Below are 22761 nucleotides of genomic sequence, written 5' to 3'. Positions count from 1 at the left end.
CATGGGGATTAGGGGTACAGGACCCTGACCAATGTGAAAATCCGCAAATATGTTTTTGCCCCATGATTACTGTATATTTTAGCCCTTAAACTGCCACATACAAGGGGGTTAATGCACCCCTAGATGCCAAATACTTTTTTGCTGCACTTTTTAAGGAACTATCACAATTCACCAAGAAAAAGGGAAATTTTAATGGAACACTTTTTTTTTTTCATGCAAAGAGCATCAGAATTACTGCAATACCTGATCGTTTTACACTCTGCCAATGAACTGTAAAAACTATAAAAATAAAAAAAACTACTGCAACAATCTGTTATTATATGTACACGTTGCAACTGATGCCATTGATGAAATTCAGTAAATCACCGAGCCAACCGCGCTTGTACTAGCTGCACGCAAGCACACAGAGGTCAACGCTGACGCTTGCAGGCTCATATAGTGCATCGACTGAATCCCAGGGACAGAGATGCAGAATTGCTAGGGGGCGACAGTTGTCATAAGCTGGCTGCTCAACGAATGTACGGCATGGACTGATCAGCTCCGGCATGCTAGCAAATTGCACTGGGAATCGACTATAGCTGGTTCCTGTGGTTTAAGGGTTAAGTTTATTGCACAAAATAAGATGTAAAAAGTTGTGAGAAACGCAAGATAGAATGATCACTGTGCAAGCAAATCATGTTTGTGAGACTGGCTGCCAAGACAAAGATGTGTGGTGTCTCCTTGTCAAAGTCCGTAGTTCAGCAGTTCTTTAGTGAATTGTAACTTTTACAAAATTTTATTTATTAAAATAAATTTGTGTGTATATTTATCATAGTAAAAGACAAAATGATTAATATTAGAGATACAAAAATAAATCAGAGAAAACACTAAGCACAAAATGATAAACACTATACAGTCCAGTTTCGCAGATGAAGGTTGTGTAGTTATGAACTCTCCCAGTCTCCAGAAAATGATATAAAGTTTTATCCTGTCATTATGCCAGTATAAGTGAAGATTTGTAGAAATTGGGAGCGCTCCACAGACAGACTTTTTCCAACCCAGACGCAATTGCACAAACACAGGACAAGAACATAAATCCAGAGAAAATTATAATCTGATGGGTTTAATATTAATCCAGTTGTGCTGTAAAGCGTTGAAACAAAAAGTCACCACCATTTGAGATCCTGTTGACTTCTTATGGCTCATTTTTTAAATTAGCGTCCTCATCTTGTTTAACCCAACTGCCAAAGTTACCCAATGATACAGTACTCCCAGAGTTGATGGGATTTGCAGTCCATTTAGATAGTGCTGTTACAGTGTCTGCAGTCTTCCACAAATCGGTCGCAAAACACGCAAAATTATTTCCATTTAAATTATGATGCACCCGTGAAAAGGTAAATACACAAATAGTAAACCTGTAAATCACAAGGGCTGAACAACTAGTGCAGCCTTTTGTTAAAGTTAAGAGTAAAGTTCAGTATACAAAGTTCTGTATACAATCAATGAGGTGGCCATCAAAAAACAGCAAAATTCAAGCAACTTTCACTTTAGTCACGATCCCACAATTAAATTTTTACTGTAACACACTGAGGATATGCACACATGGAGAAGTAGCATCATGTTAATGCAGCTGAGCACTGAAAAGTTACAGCGCCTAACATCTTATAATAATTGTGATGAAATATAATTTAAAAATTGCATGTAAAAAATAAGAGTAATCCACTACGGCAGCTTACTTTAGGGCCAGAGTTTAACAAGTGAGGGAGCAACAGAGCCCTAGTGCTAAAGACTGTTGCCCCTGAATGAGGAGCGCAAAATAAAAATAAGGTGCAGGTAAAAATAATTACAAACCCCTGTCTTAGCACGTCTTAGCGCATTAAACATTTAAATGAATATAAAACCTGTAAAAAAACAAAAACAAAAAAAAAAACAAAAACAAATGTCACAGCTCTACTTCAAACACAGAAGTTCACAAGCTTATCCTTATTAATTTTTACGTAACTTCGAAATAAGATTTCTCAAAATTTTGTATTGACTTACATGTTATTCTTTCAAGTGTTTTGCTGTATTGATTGTTATTTGGTATTATGCATTAATTAGCAAATCTGCTATACCAGCTCGCATTCACTGTATCTTGTGGTTTTCCATCCCCAGTTGGTACAAATTTAAAGTATTTCCAGAAGCCACTTTGGTTGCCCTCTTTGTCAGTTAAGATTGCTGGTGAAGGCTCTAACTTCTGTTGCTGAAGTTGCCATCGAAGCAACACCTATGAGTTAGTGGAAACAGGGCTGCAAGTCAAGCCATGCCGCTTGTCAATAGGTGGATCGTAAACCGAACAAGAGTTTAAAATGTACGCTGTAGAAAATAGATAACATGAAAACTGTTGGCAATTGATGTTTATCAATAGTTTGACTCTTTTAATAACCCTGCTGTTCTGTATTTGTTGCTATATACCCATTTCAACTTCATCTTTTTTGTCATACCAATGAAAATCTTGTTTACTGCTCGAGAACACAATAAAATAAGAATACACAGCAACAGGCAAGAGTACACAATAAACAAAGGCAAACAAAAGTATGAGTTCACTTGCATATAATAAATAAATGATTCAGAGTAAGCTCTGCAGGTGTATGGTCTCAAGGAGGCCTTCCATCCTTCAGACACGAGAGAGCCTGCATTGTTGATTGGAAGCCTGATGGCATAAGGGAGAAAACTGTCTTTCAGCTTTGTTGTTCTTGCTGCTATGCTCTTGTAGCATCTCCCTGATGGTACCAGTGTGAATATTTCAAGTTGTGGGTGGGTTGGAGAACTCTGATGTTATAGATGTCCTCTAGTGCAGGGAGTGCTGGTCCAATGATATTTTGTGCAAATCTATACTGTTCTCAAACCAGACTGTGAATAGAGTAGGTGAGGATACTCTCAATTGTGCATTTGTAGAGGTTGCTGAGTGTAGTGCTTAACATGCCAAACATTCTCAGCCTTCTCAAAAAATACAAACACTGCGGGGCTTTCCCTGCTAGGTCTGTAACGCGGTAGGCCCAAGTGAGATCCTCAGAGATGTTAGTACCAAGAAATTTAAATGTGGACACTCTCTCCACATCAGTCTGTCCAATGTACAGTTATTGGTCCTTCTTGTCTCTTCTTGTGGACTTAGTAAAGTTGGGTTCTTTTTGAACCAGTTGAAGGACTTTTTTGAGACTGAGGTTTCAAAGCTCAAGGAAAACTCTGGAATCATTCGTATCAATTTATAGGCTTCTATAAATCGGAACAGTCTAGGGGAACAGCTGAACTAAAGGAGTGCATTTTGCTCCAAGGTTGTCCATGACCAGGGAAGTTTTGTAATGAAACCTAAACTTTGCACCAGAAGTGACCACTGCAGCAAGCTGTCATTAACAAAAAAGAACAAAATCAGAAGGAAACGAGCAAGCGACTCTTTCCTGGACAGGAAGAGATTTTAAAGTCCATGTGAAATTAAAGGACACATTACAAATCTCGGGGTCTTGTTCACGAGTGAGGGAAGAATGGAGCGTGAGATCGACAGGCGGATCAGTGCGGCGTCCGCAGTGATGCGGGCTCTGCATCGGTCTGTCATGGTGAAAAAGGAGCTGAGCCATAAGGCAAAGCTCTCAATTTACCAGTCAATCTATGTTCCTACCCTCACCTATGGTCATGAGCTATGGGTAGTGACCGAAAGAACGAGATCGCGAATACAAGCGGCTGAAATGAGTTTCCTCCGCAGGGTGTCTGGGCTCTCCCTTAAAGATAGGGTGAGAATCTCAGTCATCCGGGAGGGGCTCAGAGTAGAGCCGCTGCTCCTCCGCATCGAGAGGAGTCAGATGAGGTGGCTCGGGCATCTGATCAGGATGCCTCCTGGACGCCTCCCTGGTGAGGTGTTCCGGGCACGTCCAACCGGGAGGAGGCCCGGAGGAAGACCCAGGACACGCTGGAGGTACTATGTCTCCTGGCTGGCCTGGGAACACCTCGGGATTCTCCCGGAAGAGCTAGAAGAAGTGGCCGGGGAAAGGGAAGTCTGGGTATCTCTGCTCAAGCTGCTGCCCCCGCGACCCGACCTCGGATAAGCGGAAGAGGATGGATGGGTGGATGGAAATTACAAATCATCTGATGCCTCAACATGTCCACTGCTGCCAGATGAATGAACAGGAACACAGTCAACAAACTCAATTACAATATGTGCACGTGGTCTAGTTAGAATGTCTAGCCTTTAGCTTGACACCAATAATTTCATTTTAATGTTGTTTTATGTACTTGTGAAAATAAATTAAACTGCTGCTTTACTTTTAAAATAATTGGCTCCACTTCATCATGATTTTGCACCGGAAAAGTTCAGAGTTAGTGCAGCCAAATGCTAATGTGAGTCAGCCTGTCACATTGTGTTACTATGGGGAAAAAAATCCTTGTTTTACAAAATGTACTTGCTTTACTTTGACAGACTCTGCATTGTAATGCCGAATTCTTCGTGATCTATGTCTTGAGAGAATAGTAAACATTTACACAAGTAAAAGTTAACAACTTATTTACAAGTACTTACTTTGCTGCCTATTTAACTGACCAAGATGGTTGTTAAATCTGCTTTTGTATATATAGCCATTTGTTTAAACTGGCTTAGAAGAGCTTGATAAGTTTTTATTGCTTTGAAGTTGGGCCCCATTCATGCCATCTAGATCTCACTTAATGTTAGCGTACATTTACAAGCATATGAGAAAAGATAGATAAAAGAAATAAACCAACTGTATGGGTTGGGGCCTTTCTGTCTAGAACACTGCTAAGGCATCTAACACGTAACTGGTGCAAGACTTAGCTAGCAGTATAAAAGACGAAACATTGACCAAAACATTAAGTATAAACATGTCTGCTGTGTTTGTGTGCTTGCCTCATGTTTCCCTCTTGTCCCCTCAGGTATCACTGTCTCTCCATTGTCTTTGGTATAAGCTAGGATGGTAGACCATCTGGTATGATAAGAGAGAGCTTATCCTACTAGTGATGGCCTAAGATGACAGATGGATTAGCTGCACTGGATAACCATGACCAAGTTAATTGGCTGGTGTGAAGCACGGATCTAAGTAGAACTTAAAGGACTTGCTTGAAGAAAAAAAAGAATTTTATTTATTTATTTTTTTTATTTCTATTGGTGATAGATTGTGTCTCTTGAAGTTGCAATAATTGGTCATTGAACTAATAGAACAGGACACCATTTTCCGCTGATAACTGACAATATAAAACAACTCTTCCTAATTTAATTTTTAGTGAGAAGAAATTATTTAAAACCTTGCAAATGTGTTTTTCAGGCTAGTCATTTGTGAGTGTCATGGTACCACTGGGGGTCTTACAGAAGTAATTGTTGTAGTTGATATTAAAAGTAGTAGAATTACAGAAAGGATCATGCTAAAACCTGTTAAGTATGGAAGTCTTCTGACTATTAGTCCTCTGACAATCTGTAATTGGGAGTCCTATAAATAATAGCATATGGTTCAATGATCTTGTTTTGATTTTGTCCACAGAGATTGTCGATGGAAATGCAAAGATGACCCTGGGAATGATCTGGACCATTATTCTACGTTTTGCGATCCAGGACATTTCAGTGGAGGGTAGGTTGATTTGTCACTAATAATTTCATGCCTTTGCTGTCACTTGGACTATTATCCTTGCATTTAACATTTTGCAGATGTCTTGTTGTTTGTTGTTTGCCTGATCAGGATGGACTTTTTGTTCAGATCTGTTATGAAATTGACAGTACAACACTGTCTTTCATACGGTTAATTATTTTTTAAGCAGCTACAATGTTGTCTGGCGCCAAGACCCCTGTTAGTGTTTCCTTGTTCTGATACAGGCCATGCATATCAAACACTTCCATGTATTTTTAGTCAAAAATTAGGTTTATGTTATGTTCAAGTTTACTGTTGTATCCAAATAGTAAAATGAACTTCTTGCTTGCATGTTTGACACAGATTAGTAACAACAATACATTACAAACAGTCAACACCTCAATCAGTATGACTGGCAATTGAATGTCCTTATGAACTACGTAGTAAAACCATCTTTAAATATAATATGCTGTATCCAGAATGTCATAGTGAGTAAAGTGACTCTGTGTAGAAGTATAGCTTCTGCAAGTGCGCCTAGAAAATCACCAGCATTTTATGGTCACTTGGGCAACCAATTATAAAAGAGGGAAAACTGCTTTTTCAGATTTCCAATCCTTCTATTCTCTTCTATTGAACTTACCATCTTTTTTTATAGTCAATCTGCCAAGAAACTGAAGAAACATGGGTTCTTTGTCTGTATCTTTTATTACTTCCTATAGTTTATTCTTTCTGGAATCGCAATTGTATTCTTCCGTCTTTCTGATATTTTCTCTGCTGGCCAGCAACAGAAAATTTTTGATACCTTCTGCCATAAGGAAATGCCGTGTTTATGTTGAAAATTACCAGTAAATTCTGAGCCCTTGGATCTCTGCCTTCACTCTACTGGTGCCACATCATTTATATCCATCACCAAGGATGACTATCACAGTCAAAAATACAAATAAGGAGTTCTGCTCACTTAACAAAAAACAAAATTATTCACTGTTTTCCCTTGAAAAAAATTTAGTAAATTATGAAGTTGATTTTATTTAACAGTAAAAACAAATCAGCTTACCTGTTAGATGCTAATTGGAACCTCATCTTAGGAGCCTGTTTCAGGTTGTTTTTTTTTTTTTTGTGTGTATTTTTCCCCCTCCCTTTTGGTATTTTTTTTCTTCCACGTTGGCCACATGAGGTTTAGTTGTCTGTATCAACTATAAATCCGTCTGTCCAATAGATAGATATAGACAGATACTTTATTAATCCCAAGGGGAAATTCACATACTCCAGCAGCAGTATATTAATAAAAAAAAAACAATATTAAAGAGTGATAAAAATGCAGGTATAACAGACAATAACTTTGTATAATGTTAATGTTTACCCCCCCCCCACAATAACTTTGTGTAATGTTAACGTTTACCCCCCCATGAGTGGAACTGAAGAGTCGCATAGTGTGGGGGAGGAACGATCTCCTCAGTCTGTCAGTGGAGCAGGGCAGTGACAGCAGTCTGCCGCTGAAGCTGCTCCTCTGTCTGGAGATGATGCTGTTTAGTGGATGCAGTGGATTCTTCATGATTGACAGGAGCCTGCTCAGTGTCCATCGCTCTGTAATGGTTGTCCATCTGTCCATCTCCATGCCTACAATCGAGCCTGCCTTCCTCACCAGTTTGTCCAGGCATGAAGCGTCCCTCTTCTTTATGCTGCCTCCCCAGCACACCACCACGTAGAAGAGGGCACTCGCCACAACCGTCTGATAGAACATCTGCAGCATCTTGTTGGTTCAATATGGTTGGTGCGGCTGTGTTCAATAGTCTAAACTACACAAGCAGATACTGGCTTAACGTCCATTATCACAAAACACCTGTCCTGTGGTCTAATCCTCAATATTGGTAAGTGTCAGCTTTCATAAAGGGCTACTGAACCTAACTTTCAAATTCATAAAAGGTCCAAAAAGGGGCTTGGATCTTTTAAATGCAGCCATCTGGACCCAACAGTCCACTGTAAGAAAGGCTTGTGGGTGTAGTTTTCTTAATATAATTTATTCTTTTGAACAGGACAAACATATGCCTCACAAAAAGATTTGAAAGCAAGCATGTCACAATATAGGTATCAGACCTTTAAATAGCACTTCAGGCTCTTAATCCTGCATCACAAGCAATAAGAGAAGTACAACACATGCCCCACTGATACTTCAAGCTGCAGTTGTTTTGTGATCTCTGGAAGCTGAAATGACTTGGCAGCACTGGAGATTCAACAAGCATGGCTGTGCTTGATCATGTAATACCTTGGGGGCTACATCTAGCTTGAATTATGCCTCAGTGTCCTGCCTCAGTCATTGACAAGTAAATGGGGAAAGCTGCTGTTATCAGAGTTAACTTATGAAATCTCACTTCAGAGATTTGTGCAGCAACAATTCTGAACCCTGAACTACATTCTTTACTACTTGTTCATCTATGACTGTGAGGTCATACAGAGCTCCAGGTCCACCCATACATTTGCCGATGACACCTCCATCATAGGCCTGATCACTACTAATGGAGAGACAGATTAGTGTCCTGGCACCACTGTGTCAGAAGGTGAACCTTTACCCTGTAAGATGATTTCTTAATATCCGCAAAATCAAAGTGCTGCTCACAGACTTAGGAGGCAGACCATACACAGATCTGTAATGGAGGAGATATTGCAGAGAGGGTCAGTTGCTTTAAGTCTCTTGGAGTCAACATCAGTATTGACCTGAAATAGGCAAAACTAATCCAAGCCATAGTCAAGAAAGCTCACCAATGCCCCTTACTACCTCAAATGTCCACAGAAAGCCTGCATGTTTCCATCTATGTGCATAGTGGAGTCCATTTGCCCTGGATATGTGCAGTCCTGTTATGGCACTTGCTCAGCCCGGGGACATGGACCACTATAGTGTGTGGGGATGCTGGCACAGAATATGTCTGACTCACTGCTCCAGACAGTTTAAGATGTCCGTTTTATAGCTTAAGATTAATAATTAATAATAACTCTTTACATTTATATAGCGCTTTTCTCACTACTCGAAGCACTAAGAAAGGCTAAAACAGTTCACTCTCCTCTTTTAAAGATGTTTAGCACTTACATGATGATAATTCACGTTTATGCACAGGTGTTAGGTAACTCAATAGCAATTCATATTGAATACATGAATGTTTTTGTATTGTATACTGTATTAATGTGTGTGTATGTGCGTGCACATGTTCCATTCAAGCCATAATCTTGTATTTTTTTTGTTTTTTTGTATTCTACAGACTAGTATGTGGGAGACCAGTGGTAATGTCACTTTAATACGTTTGTTTGTTTTTTTTTTTGACAAACCTGAACTTGATTTCTTCTCATTATAATTTAAGTGAGGATGAGTGTGATATAATGAGGAAATTTGTAAAATTTATAGATTACATCAAAACATGAAATTAAATTCAGAAAAGATATGGACAATCTTCAAGCAGTCATTTAGAAAATGCAGTTTAATATTGACAAGTGGAAAGTTCATGCAAAAGGAGAAATTGTAAAGGAAATATGGATAAGTTACTTAAGTGATGTGACATTTAAGAAGCTTTTAAGAGTTTGTGTTGACTCTCATTCTCTAGAAAATTGAACAAGTTTTAAAGTTATATATACTGTCAATGGTGTATAAATCTAGGCACATTATTATTATTATTATTAGTCAGTCACTAGAATGTGCCCTATAAATTTCAAGACATGTGTGAAGATCTTGTGAACATGATACAAAGGACATCTGTTTTTGCACACTGTTTCCAGGATCAGCCTGGTTGTGGTTTTTGAATGACCCACTTGTATAGTTATTAGGAAAAAAGATAGAAATCAGCTTTTCAAACACACCTCTTCATAAAGCACTTTTGGACAGAGACATCTACCCTACTGCTATGTGCTTTGATCCAAGGGTCGCAAAAAGTGAATTTTAAAAATCCCTGTGCTCCTGATCTTATTCACTCCTGAATTTCAGATCAATCTACATTACTAACCGAGAATGCTAAACCGGATGGACACAGGGACATCTGGCAATGGGCTGTGGCCGCAAAAGACGTACTGCGCAGGTGCCCCACAAATCCCCCCCCCCCTGCAAGCAACAGGAACCGGATGGAATGCAACGTAAAATAAAAAATGAGGCGTTGCGCACAGAAAAAAGGAGTCAGACCACAGAAAAAAGGAGCACGAAACCCATTGCACACGAAACGGGACACACACACAGAGGAGGATTCAACAAGCCCCTAGCACACAAAAAAAAGAAGCCGCGAGCACCACACAAAGCCCACTGGACACGAAACGGGACAGACTACGGACATAGCACACGAAACGTACACAAAAATGACGATTCAGACCCATGACCACAGTAACATAAATAACAAATGACACAAACAGCCCCATTTCTAAATGAACCGTCCGTATTAAGCATACGTCATCTCAACATATGGAGCCGCAGAAAAGGCTCCATATTAACAGTGAGTGCGATCCTCCTTATTACTTATCCATATTTCTCACACTCAAGAACAAACAAGTCATGAATTCACGATCACGATCACAAAACGATACCGCTCGGATAACGGGACCAAACACAATTCACACTATGCAGCATAGGTGGATCTCATTACAATGAGGCACTATTAACCGTTCAACCGCAGAAAAGGCTCCATATTAACAGTGAGTGCGATCCTCCTTATTACTTATCCATATTTCTAGAAGAAAAAATGTCTCGGCTCCAAAAACGCAAAGCTCAACTAACACAGTTACAGAAACGAACCCAAATGGACAGACACACTGAACGTAGACGCATGCAGGTCGCGTCTCACGGTGCTGCATCGAAACAGGCACGGCTTCAAAACGAAACACCTCCCGTCTCAGACATACAGAAACGGCAGCGAGGGGACAAAATAAATAAACGCAGACGTCTACACCGCGCATCTCAAATGCCGGAAAACAAGCAGGCAAGGCTCCAAAAAGAGAAAGCTCAACTGACCGACATACAAAAACGGGCAAGGCTCAATACAAACAATGCACGCCGTAAACTACAACGGGCTTCTCACACAGCACAGGCAAATCGATTACAGCTCCAAAACAACACGTCCCAAATACTGGACATACAACGACGCGCCTCTCAAACGGCACAAGCAAAACATACACGTCACGGACATCAACGACAGACACCTGCTAAACGCTTGCGCCAGTTAGCTGACAACGCATTCAATAATGAGTCCACTATTCAGGAAAATTCATTGGGATTAATGAATGTCATTTGCAATCATTGTCATTCACTTAACTTCCCTGAAGAAACAACTAGCAATACAAGTAATGAATTTACACGTTGTTCTCAAATGGGTCAAATTAGACTGCCTCCTTTACATTCATATCCTGAATATCCACAGAACCTTCTAACTAACGATGTACCTGAAAGTAAAAACTTTATGAACTGCATTAGATCCTACAAATCGCTATCCACTATGAACAGAAACAGTAGCACTGCACGTGACATCCGTCTTGCAAAACTGTTAATTATTGATGAATGTACAATGTCATCCAGTCACTTACTCAACACCATTCATAAACTTCTACAAACGTTGATGAATAATAATATTCCCTTTGGAGGAAAGGTACTTTTATTAGGAGGAGATTTTAGACAGTGCTTAGCTATTGTTCCACATGCCATGCGCTCAGCTATTGTTCAGTGCACCTTAAAATACGCAGACAATTGGCATTGCTTTCAAAAGATACAGTTAGTACAAAACATGCGATGTCCACATCCAGATCATAACAATTGGTTATTACAACTGGGAGATGGTACACTCACCAATACAGATAGACTTCACCCAGATATTATTACAATTCCTCAAGCCTTTATCTGCGACGACTTAGTTACAGAGAAGCAATCTCATTAGACCAAATGCCCCTTTTAACACAACGCACTATATTATGTCCAAAAAATATTAATGTGGAAAACATAAATACCCAAGTCATTGCATTACTTCCTGGAGAGACACAACTCTTTCTAAGCTCTGACAAACTTGACTCTGATCACGACAATGACCATCTTCATTGACCTTACAAGTTCTGACCTGGAATTACCTTTTACATTTAAACGGCGTGTACAAAGAAATACTCCAATAAACCTTTACACTATGCCACACACTTTATTGTTTGCTTTCTATTTGCATCATCTACACCTTCACACTATTCTATATCTCATTCATACATCACGCTCTTTGTCATTTCCCAACACCAGGGGTTGGCGAGCGAAGCGAGCAGGGGGCGGAGCCCCCTAGTAATACAACTGTTAGACATTCCTCCAAAGAAACATGGCTTCCTTTCTCATTAAACACAACGGAAAATAAGTGCTATGTTCCTGATTTTTTCTTTCTTATTACAATGGCTATAAAATTGACATTGATTATTTTAGCTACCTCGGCCAATACAGTTTTTATCTTTGTTGGTCACTGACTTGATACACATTTCTTAAAACAGTGAGTTGTAATGAAAAAACTCACTGAGGCTGCTTGTATTACATTTCTGCTGTAACAACAGAAAAAAAATAAAGAAAAGAAAACCCCAGTTTATTTCGGCATGTTTTCCTTAAATGTCTTGTCCTGTCCACAGAAGTCAACTGGTGTCTCTTGCAGGAAAGTCTCAAGTTGGATCCGGCAGACCCCACTTTGTTCTGTTTGTATTTCATTTTGCCACACCCCTAACTATAGCCAATGCTGCTGTTTGTTAACTTAGAAGTTTCCTCATAAATACTTGAGCTTATTTTAAACATTTATTTTTAAATAAAGGCATCTTGTAAATAAAAATATAATAAGGTGGAAACATTTAAAGGTCATTCCAATGCAACATTACAACTCAGTGCATCAATTTTTTATACTATAGCTGGCAAAATCTGAGAATCACTTCATTTAATGTGCAAAACATTTTGTCTTGGGTCATGTGTATGACAGGTAGAAAGAAGCAGTGCAAACTGTGCCCTGTTCTACAGTCTTTCTTTACAACTTTTTGTGTGTGTAAACATTCCCATTTTTTATAAAGCTTGTGTTTTAACTCTAGAAATACCAGAGCCTACGAGAAAACTTGTAAATCCAGCTCACCTTAAATCCGTTCGCACCTCTCCGTCATTGTCTTTGTCCTTTAAATGTGCTGATTAAGACAGGCATGGCCATAGAATGCATTGTGGTCGTGACTGAGAGAATAAAAGTGAAAAAAAAAAACGGTAACTTTTACAAGTCCTATAAATGTACAGCGGCTGTTACAGACGCAAACCAAATGTATGTGTGTACTGTATAACAACAATAAGAGCAGCTCACTACTGAAAATGGCAAATATAGGAGGCAGTTGGAATCGAACCAGGGACTCTTGATTACAAGTCAGCAAACCTTACCGCTATGCCATGGAAGCTGTTCTGTTGTCCTTGAACCTTTTGTGAAAGTGTTTATTTGATCTTTGGACTTCAGGCTTCACACATACTATAGTTTATACCTACATTTTGTAACATTTATTACTAAAATATGAAAAAGTTTGTTTTAACAATGTGTTTACATTGATTACTGTAGAAACGGAACACACATGAAATGCATGTGTTCCAAATAACAATCTATTCTTTCCACTCTAAAACTCCAGCACTTCACTCCCAGATAATCAATCAAGGCATGAGCTGGGAGTACTTTGTGCACCTTCTGCAGCTGTGGGGGGATGGAATAGCAGGCTGCTTGTCCTAATCGGCACATTTACAGGACAAAAGACGTTGACGGAGAGGTGTAAATGGATTTAAGGTGGGCCAGATTTGCGAGTTTTTTCATAGGCTCTGGTAATTCTAGTGTTAAGTGTCATATGCCTCATTTATTTTAAGCAACAGTGCTTAATGCTTTGTAGATGAAATCTACAGAGCAAACATGTCAATATATTTATAACAATGGTGGTAAAAGTGTACATTTAGCAACCATAATTATTATAATACATTAAGACAAATTAAAATACAAGCAGGTCTCTGATTTCCCTGGTCTTGAGTTACCGCAATTCTACAGGTAGCAGTGAGCACATTAAACCCCAAAGTTTTTAATTTCAATTAAATTTCAAGCAAACTAGTTTTAATGCAGATAAATAACGTTGTGAGGAGCAGTATTATACACTACAGTCTACGTAACCATATTCAATTATTTTATGTACATGTGGATAGAAACATCTGGCAGCAAGCACAGGTGCGCAGTTAACGCATGTCTCTGCTTAGGGATTAATCATCGGCTAGTGGTGTGTTTTCATGCCATCATTATTTGTTTTCCATCTCTCTGTGTCATTATCAAAAACTGTAGTATGTGTAGCTATGCATAAGGTTGACCTAATTTACATACCACAGTTCATTGTAGTTTATATTATGTGTATTTTGGACTTAAGTTAAGTAATTTTTGCTTTAACTTTCATTTTATTAATGCATTTAAAATGTTTGTTGGTAAAATAAAGCAATTAAGCATTATGCTTTTTTGCAAATATTTCCATTTATGGACATTTTTCACTGCAGGTTTCATTTACATAGTGAAGCAAAGACTGTAGAACATCAGTATAAATTACAAAGAAGTACATGAAGATGCAACACACAATGTCATTTATGTGAAGGTAGAAAATCAGTTTTTAAAAAGATTGGCATAGATAGATAGATACTTTATTAATCCCAAGGAGAAATTCACATATGCTATGACTGAATAACTTGTTGTACCCTGCTTGGCCTTACAATATCTTTCTCATATTCTGCTGAGTTAAGTGTTTGAATGTCATTTTGGAGTATCCTTTTGGGATAGGCCAACAATGGTGAAGCCATTCAGTCCCACCTGCAATGTCTACTGTTTCATGATCTAAAATTATCACCCTGCTTATCAAAGGCATACTCCAGAAATGACGATTTCTACCTGACAGATGCATTTGCAAACACTCAACTGTATTTCAAGTACTTCCTGTCTTTCCTGCGCTAGGTTGGTCAGTGGCAGTCTTCGGTTACAGGCGACACTTGATACTAATGAAAGATTCCACATACTTGGAGTTTACTGTCTTACAGATCTGTGTTTAGGGAGGGTAAAAAATGCAATGAAAAACAACATTTGATTGCTTGGTTCCTTACCTTTTGATCATGAATTACCTATGCAGAAAAGTCCCTTTTTCCACATGGCCAGTCTGACATCTTTATACAGCACTAACTGTGTAAGCAGCACGGGGCCCTAGAAACTATTGAAATCGTCAGGAAAAAAATTGAAAAGTAGAGATGTCAGGTAATTAAAAGGAACTGCTCTGGGCATCTCTCTCCTAGGAGGTTTCGTTTTGCCGACGTGCTCGCATCGTTTGTGCATTAGAGGCTAAGCCACTGTCTTTCTTTGGAGGTTTCATGATGCCGACGTGCTCACATCATTTGTGTATTAGCAGCAGGAGGAAAGTAAAAGGGATACCGTTCTGCCAATGTGCTTGCCTCGCTTGCGTGTCCTTGGAGGTGGAGCCCTTACCCCGACTCCACCTCTCACTTCCGGGATGGATAGACACGCACACACTTCCATGCGTAGACATTTATATACAAGTTGTGAGAGTATATTTGAGGTGTCAAGAACACTAATTTGACTAGAGATGCTGGTCTCCAGATGACCTTTTCATGACAGTAGCAGACATATGACAGACAGTACTTTTTTTCAAAATACATCCTACTTGACTGACATAGCAGAAATGTAAACAAGAGTTATCTCCTGAAAAATCAGAAAGCTTGTGTAAAAGTGCCGCAAAATTTTGTAGGGTAAAGTGAGGTTATTGTAAAAAATGTAAATTCACCATGTGAACATGTAAAGAAAGAAAGTCATGTGTCCCCATTTTAGTTGTATGATGCTAATGTTCATTATTAGAGGCTTTAGGGCAGTGGTAAATGGCTAATACAAATGGCAGAATAAAAGTGATTTTTGAAATATTAGCCCTTGGCTTGAGTCTAGTTTTGCCAAGGTGGGTTCAACCCCACATGAACCGTAATGCAAGTAAAGAGCTCATCAAATTATTGCGTTTAACAAAATGAAGCCTAAACTAGCCTTTTATCTGCTTATCATCCTGCGGATCTACTCACGTTGTTACTGCTAGGTTCTATGTGTACTTCTCTTTGTTTAAGTTCAGAAATTTCCTTACAGAAGTGAATTATTTTTATAGAAACAGTGTTCCGAGTTATAGAAATGTGCTTTAAGGAATCCTAGTCTTGCCTCTCCATATTTTAGACGTTTCAAGTCTAATTTAAGTGGAAAATCCACCCTTTTCTATATACATACAGTAGTTGGCTCATTATATTATCAAGACTTGGAGTTGATGTTCTAAATGGTGCTATATCTGTAGGTTCAGGTTTTATTTTTTGTAATTTGGGACTTTGGTATGAGTACCATCTTTTTTAAAGACTGATAATTAAGACAGGACATAAGCCAATCATCACTGAAGTATAACCTGAAGGTTAGGCTGCCTGCAGATACTGTAACCTGCTAACTTTTAAACTTAATCACTGGAAGTTTAGCTACTTCCTGTACTTCAAAATGTAAAAATCAGAAAAATTTGTTGAAGTTTCAGTTTATAATTTTTGTTGCAATATGGGCTAGAGTGCACTTGTAAGTAATATACCATGGATTTCTGTTTGGGATGCAGGGCATCTTTTTTTGATTTGATTTGCTTCCTTAATCCCCAAGATTAAATTGTCTTTATAGTGTAAGGATACTAGATTTATTTATATATATATATATATATATATATATATATATATATATATATTTTATTTTATTTTTTTTTTTGTACAAGCAATAGACACTAAAATGGTTTGAGCTTTTTTGAATATCTGCACTGGCCGTAGTGAACAACACCCATATCATGATCATGGTCATGATAACCAGTTTAACTGCCATTTTCTGAGTTTACCCAGGTTGGCCACTTGCCCCCCAACTCTCCATGGTCCTGGGAATCCTCTGGGAAAAGACATACTTTTTTTTTTTATATCATCGTACATTGCTTCCAACCTCGTGTTCCTCGACCACACCTCTGTGCGTGTGGCAAACTGGAAAATGAATCAGACTATAATAGTTCATGTTCATCTGTTAACTTACTCAAAACTAATTTGACTGTCATTGTATTCTGCCACAGAGACGTCGGCCAAAGAAGGCTTACTGTTGTGGTGCCAAAGGAAGACTGCGCCGTACAAGAACGTCAACATTCAGAACTTCCATATCAGGTTGGCAGCACATTCTGAAATTAATTTAAACATATTTTTATTTAATTCGCATTTAATTCAACATGGTACTGTCAATTACATTGCTTTGTGTGGCACAATGTGATTAAGTGAGAGTGTTTTCAAGGGGTCTTATTATGAACTCCAGGGTTTGGTAGTAGGAGCAGCCAGTGGCAATTTCTCATTTTTATTATTTGAAATCAATCATATTAAGTCATTTCCTGATATTTGAATGCTTTGAAACAATTTAAGGTTTGAAGAGTTTCTGTTTCTCATCCTCTGTTGTATTTTACTTTTAACTCTTCAGCTGGAAAGATGGTCTGGGATTCTGTGCCCTCATTCACAGACATCGGCCAGAACTTATTGACTATGGCAAACTACGAAAGGTGAGCACTGAAAAATGGAATCATTTGCTAATTTTCAGGCATTTCAGGAGTCTGTAAAAGAAACTGTTCTGTGTACTATTTTCTCCCTCTTCTTTGTTTCAGCTTCTCACCTTTTCCCCAGTTTCTGCTTAAACCAAAATGTGCCCTGAGGGTGGCAGGGGCACATCTTTCACCTTGTAAACTACATTTTTTGAGACCTGCATCATTGTGCCTTATGTGACCACCAGTCAGTAGCACTGCAATCTTTCATTGCATTTAACTTATAGTGAATCCTATTTAGATTTGGTGGGTGTGGGTGGGTGCTGCAATTGTTCTGCCATCCTGAGTTAGAAAATAAAAGGTTTATTAAAATGGAGAGTAATTGTAACTACTGAGAAGTACTCTCATTAAAAAAAAAAAAAAAAAAAGTAAATTTTAAAATCAGTGGCAGTGCATGAATACAAGTGTAGGATAGGCAAATCAGTCAAATTTTGACAGGGCAAAACAAGGACTGTAAAAAGAGTGCTTTAAAAACCTTTCACTTTTGTTTAGAGTCTTTGTTTTTAGGTTAAGTTCTGACAAAACGTTATTGCATTATCTTGTACTTAAGTAAAATGACTTGTGCTCTTTGCCAAATGCACTTTGAGGAAAGAAGCATCTATGTTGAGTAGCTTACAGTGTTGGTTGACTTCTTTAAAGGCCTAACAGAAAGAATGTAAAATGTAGTGGTTAAGGCTTTGGACTTCAAAGCCTGAGGTTGTGGGTTCAAATCCCACTAATGATTCTATGAGCAAGTCATTTCATCTGCCTGTGCTCCACTTGAAAAACCAAAAGAAATGTAACCAGTTGTAACATAGATGTAAATCGACTTGTATAGACGCATAAGCCAAATAAATACATGTAAATAAGCAAAAATGGCAGGCAATTATTATAGTAATTCTGTAAATAATCCCACACCATTCCACTGTCTACTCCAATTCATGGTTGTGGGGGAATGGGCAGCACATCCTAGCAACACTGAACAGAGTAGCAGTCCACCATAGGCTTCTCTTCACTCTACTCATAGGCTGCACAAGCCAACACACTCTCATGGGAGCCAAATATAATGGTAATGATTACAGGGAGTATTCTGAAAACCTGACATTTTTTAAGAAGGGAAATTTGCTCCATCACTGAGCCTGACTAAAAGCCAGTTCCATGTTTGTATTTCTTCAGCAGGATGGCTATCCTCTTATTCACTACAGTTTGACCTCTTTTTCATTGGTCCTTCAAAGTCAGAAATGTCCGTTGAAAATAGCAGAGCTGTCAGACCTCCGTGCCAAACTTTTTGAACATTTTTGGAACTAAACTCTCATTTAACTGTACATGAACCCCTTAAGCATTTTGAAACATTTCCTCTCTGCATTACACACCAAGATCTTGCTGCCGCCTGCTGGTTTTTGGGAACCCTGTCAAATATGTTGTTTTATAGCTGCTCTTTTGCCTGGTTGTTTATGGAGAGTTCCTGTTAAGTATGCGTGCTTAGGGGGGTACTGTCAACCTTGGGGATGGATAATCTAGTTGCCAATGTAGATGATTCACTTCGTAGACATGCCTGGCTGAGCATTGCTTTTGTCTCATTCCTACTTTTACACACTCTGTATGCTAAATATCTGTCACATTATGTACAACCAAAGGACTCATGCTACTACATTTTCCTCAGCTTGTATTTTATATTTTCCCATTCATGATGAAACTGATATCTTGCATTTTCTTGGTCATCAAATGTAATGTAATAATACATTTACTGACAAGCAGCTGGGATGCAGTCACCAACAGATGGTAAATGAGACCGCTTCATATTACCATGTATCGCAAAATAAGGACACATCTTCATTTACACTGATGTGCTCCATGGAGAATTTTCATTGGATTCTCTGCATTGCCCTATTCATACACTTCTCTTGTGCCATTGTAGTTTTACAGTAACATCTTTATGAAAGTATTATTATATTAAGAATGAAAAATAACATTTCTGGTCATGGTTTTTTTTTTTTTTTAACCTAAGTTACCCCTGCATATCAAGTGGCTAAGGATTAGGACTGCAAAGTTCAAACATTCCAGTTTAATCCTACTCTATACAGGAGAGTATACAGAGGAAGAGGATGGCAAAGAAGAAGTGGGATAGTCACAGAGATGCAGAAAGTAGACAAGAGTACAAGGAGATAAGGAGCAAGGTGAAGAGAGAGGCGGCGAAGGCTAAAGAAAAGGCGTATGATGAGTTGTATGAGAGGTTGGACATTAAAGAGGGAGAAAAGGACCTGGCTAGACAGAGGGACCGAGCTGGGAAAGATGTGCAGCAGGTTAGGGTGATAAAGGATAAAGATGGAAACATACTCACAAGCGAGGAGAGTGTGTTGAGCAGATGGAAAGAGTACTTTGAGAGGCTGATGAATGAAGAGAACGAGAGAGAGAAGAGGTTGGATGATGTGGAGATAGTGAATCAGGAAGTGCAACGGATTACCAAAGAGGAAGTAAGGACAGCTATGAAGAGGATGAAAAATGGAAAGGCTGCTGGTCCAGATAGCATACCTATGGAAGCATGGAGGTGTTTAGGAGAGATGGCAGTGGAGTTTTTAACCAGATTGTTTAACACTAGAAGTACCAGAGCCTACGAAAAAACTCGTATATCCGGCCCACCTTAAATCGCTTCTTAAATCCGTTCACACCTCTCCGCCAGCATCCTTTGTCCTCTAAATGTGCTGATAAAAGACAAGCTGCCAGCAGCCGGCTATTCCATCCCCCCACCGACTTAGAACGTGAGCGAAGTTTTCCCAGCTCACGCCTTGATTAATTATGTGGGAGTGAAGTGGAGTTTTACAGTGGAAATAAGAGATCATTATTCTAAAGTAATCTGTGTAAACACATTGTTAAAACAGAAACTTTGTCATGTTTTAGTAATAAATGTTACAAAATGTAGTAGGCATAAACTATAGAATGTGTAAAGCCCGAGTTCCAAAGATCAAATAAACACTTTCACAAAAGCTTCAAGGACAATACAACAGCCTCCGTGGCGTAGCGCGTTAAGATTTGCCTCTTAGAGCACAACAGCTCTGCCCCCTCTCAGACCTGAGTTTGATTCCCCACTAGGGATAAAATGTTGCTTTTTTTTTTTTTTCTTTTTAACCTCAAACGGACATAAAATTTATAAATTGGTATGCACTGTCGTTAATGAGATCGTTATATTTTCATGTGGGATGCTCCTTTTAAAATATTTTTTTAACAATTGAGACTGCAATTAACAGGAACAACTGTCCTTATAACTGTTATTTTTAAGATCCATAACACACAGACAGACGAGCACTGCGTAATAGGGAGACAGACAGGCAGAGATATATAAATAAACAGGGAAGGCACATGTACTGAAAGAAGAAAAAAGATCAACGTGCGTTGTTCCTGTAGCACTGAATGAGCTGAGTAAGATCGGGGGAGGGGTGATGTTAGAGTGGGTGAGCTCTGAGGATGTTGGAGAAGTTTAGAGAAGGCCAGAATTAGTTGCATTGTGTCTTTGTGGACCTGGAGAAAGCATATGACGGGGTGCCTCGAGAGGAGCTGTGGTATTGTAAGAGGAAGTAGGGAGTGGCAGAGAAGTATGTACGGTTGTACAGGATATGTACGAGGGAAGTGTGACAGTGGTAAGGTCTGCGGTAGGAATGACGGATGCATTCAAGTTGGAGGTGGGATTACATCAGGGATCGGCTCTGAGCCCTTTCTTATTTGCAATTGTGATCTGTAGAGATAGTATGGAGCGGGTTGAGGAGACCCTGGAGAGGTGGAGATATGCTCTAGAGAGGAGAGGAATGAAGGTCAGTAGGAACAAGACAGAATAAATGTGTGTAAATGAGAGGGAGGTCAGTGGAATGGTGAGGATGCAGGGAATAGAGTTGGCGAAGGTGGATGGGTTTAAATATCAACAGTACAGAGTAATGGGGATTGTAGAAGAGAGGTGAAAAAGAGAGTGCATGCAGGGTGGAATGGGTGGAGAAGAGTGTCAGGAGTAATTTGTGACAGACGGGTATCAGCAAGAGTGAAAGGGAAGGTCTACAGTACGGTAGTGAGACCAGCTATGTTATATGGGTTGAAGACGGTAGCACTGACCAGAAAGCAGGAGACAGAGCTGGAGGTGGCAGAGTTAAAGATGCTAAGATTTGCACTGGGTGTTACGAGGATGGATAGGATTAGAAATGAGGACATTAGAGGGTCAGCCCAAGTTGGATGGTTGGGAGACAAAGTCAGAGAGGCGAGATTGCGTTGGTTTGGATATGTGCAGAGGAGAGTTGCTGGGTATACTGGGAGAAGGAAGCTAAGGATAGAGCTGCCAGGGAAGAGGAAAAGGGGAAGGCCTAAGCAAAGGTTTATGGATGTGGTGAGAGAGGACATGCAGTTGATGGGTGTAACAGAGCAAGATGCAGAGGACAGAAAGATATGGAAGAAGATGATGTGTTGTGGCAACCCCTAATGGGAGCACCCGAAAGAAGAAGATAATCAGAGGAATACTTTGTCAGTAGGAGTGTGCGACATGTATCATCTACAGTAATTACTTAATTGTTTTAAATATTTATGAGCTGAAATTATCAAGTATGTCAGTCACTTTGCAAAAAACAATCACAAACACACCTTACTTTGTCAGTAGGAGTAATAATAATAGATTTTATTTATATAGCGCCTTTCCCATGCTCAAGGCACTTACAGAATATAAGAAAGAACGGCAGATTATACAGTATATAGCATTGTACAAACCAGATAAATAAATAAAGAAGATTACGACAGCGAATTCAGAGCAAAAAAACAGACAACATAATTGATGGTCTCGCACACACACATACAGGTTACATGAGCATCTTGACAGAGAAGTAAACTGAGAGAAGGGTAATAAAGTCAAGTAGAGCTAAAAGCCTTCCTGAATAGATGAGTTTTGAGTTGTTTTTTAAAAGAATTCATGGAGTTAGCTGACCTGATTAATTTCGGTAGGTCATTCCAGAGTCTGGGCGCTATACAGCTGAAGGCCCTGTCACTCATGGAGTGTAGATTAGTGTGGGGTACAACAAGATTGCCAGAATCAGAGGACCTTAGTGGGTGGGCAGGCACATAGTGATGGAGAAGGTCACTGATGTAGTTTGGCGCGAGGTTATTTAAGGCTTTGTAGGTTATTAGTAGCATTTTATATTCGATTCTGTAAGACACGGGGGGAGCCAGTGAAGACGGAGCAGGATGGGTGTGATGTGCACGCTGCTGCTGGTTCGAGTAAGGACTCTTGCAGCTGAGTTTTGAATAAGCTGGAGCTGTGATAGAAGATTAGAAGGGGCACCTGCCAGCAGCGAGTTACAATAATCGATGCGGGATGTGATAAAAGCATGGACAAGTTTCTCAGCATTAGAGAAGGAGAGGAAGGAGCGAACACGGGATATGTTATGGATGTGAAAGTAAGAAAGTTTCTTAATGTGATTTATGTGGGCGGAATAAGAGAGAGAGGAATCAAAAATAACACTGAGATTCTTTACAGTAGAGGCAGGTCTGATGAGATCACCACCAAGATAGACTGGGAAAGCTGCTC

The 22761-nt window shown here is 39.3% G+C and overlaps 1 protein-coding gene across 4 annotated transcripts in view; it reads left to right on the top strand.

Annotated features, from left to right (window-relative positions):
- actn1 (actinin, alpha 1) overlaps positions 1 to 22761 on the top strand; it is a 225307-nt gene that overhangs the window by 139794 nt on the left and 62752 nt on the right. For all 4 annotated transcript variants that reach the window (XM_051920067.1, XM_028822116.2, XM_028822115.2 and 1 more), the window contains exons 4-6: positions 5499 to 5585; positions 16719 to 16806; positions 17111 to 17189. In XM_051920067.1, coding sequence (XP_051776027.1) covers positions 5499 to 5585; positions 16719 to 16806; positions 17111 to 17189 — 254 coding nt within the window. The remainder of the gene's footprint in view (positions 1 to 5498; positions 5586 to 16718; positions 16807 to 17110; positions 17190 to 22761) is intronic.

Source organism: Erpetoichthys calabaricus, chromosome 16, assembly GCF_900747795.2.
Source record: "Erpetoichthys calabaricus chromosome 16, fErpCal1.3, whole genome shotgun sequence".
Taxonomy (NCBI): Eukaryota; Metazoa; Chordata; class Cladistia; order Polypteriformes; family Polypteridae; genus Erpetoichthys; species Erpetoichthys calabaricus.
Note: the sequence above shows the minus strand (reverse complement) of the source record. Positions and strands in the feature narration are given on the sequence as shown.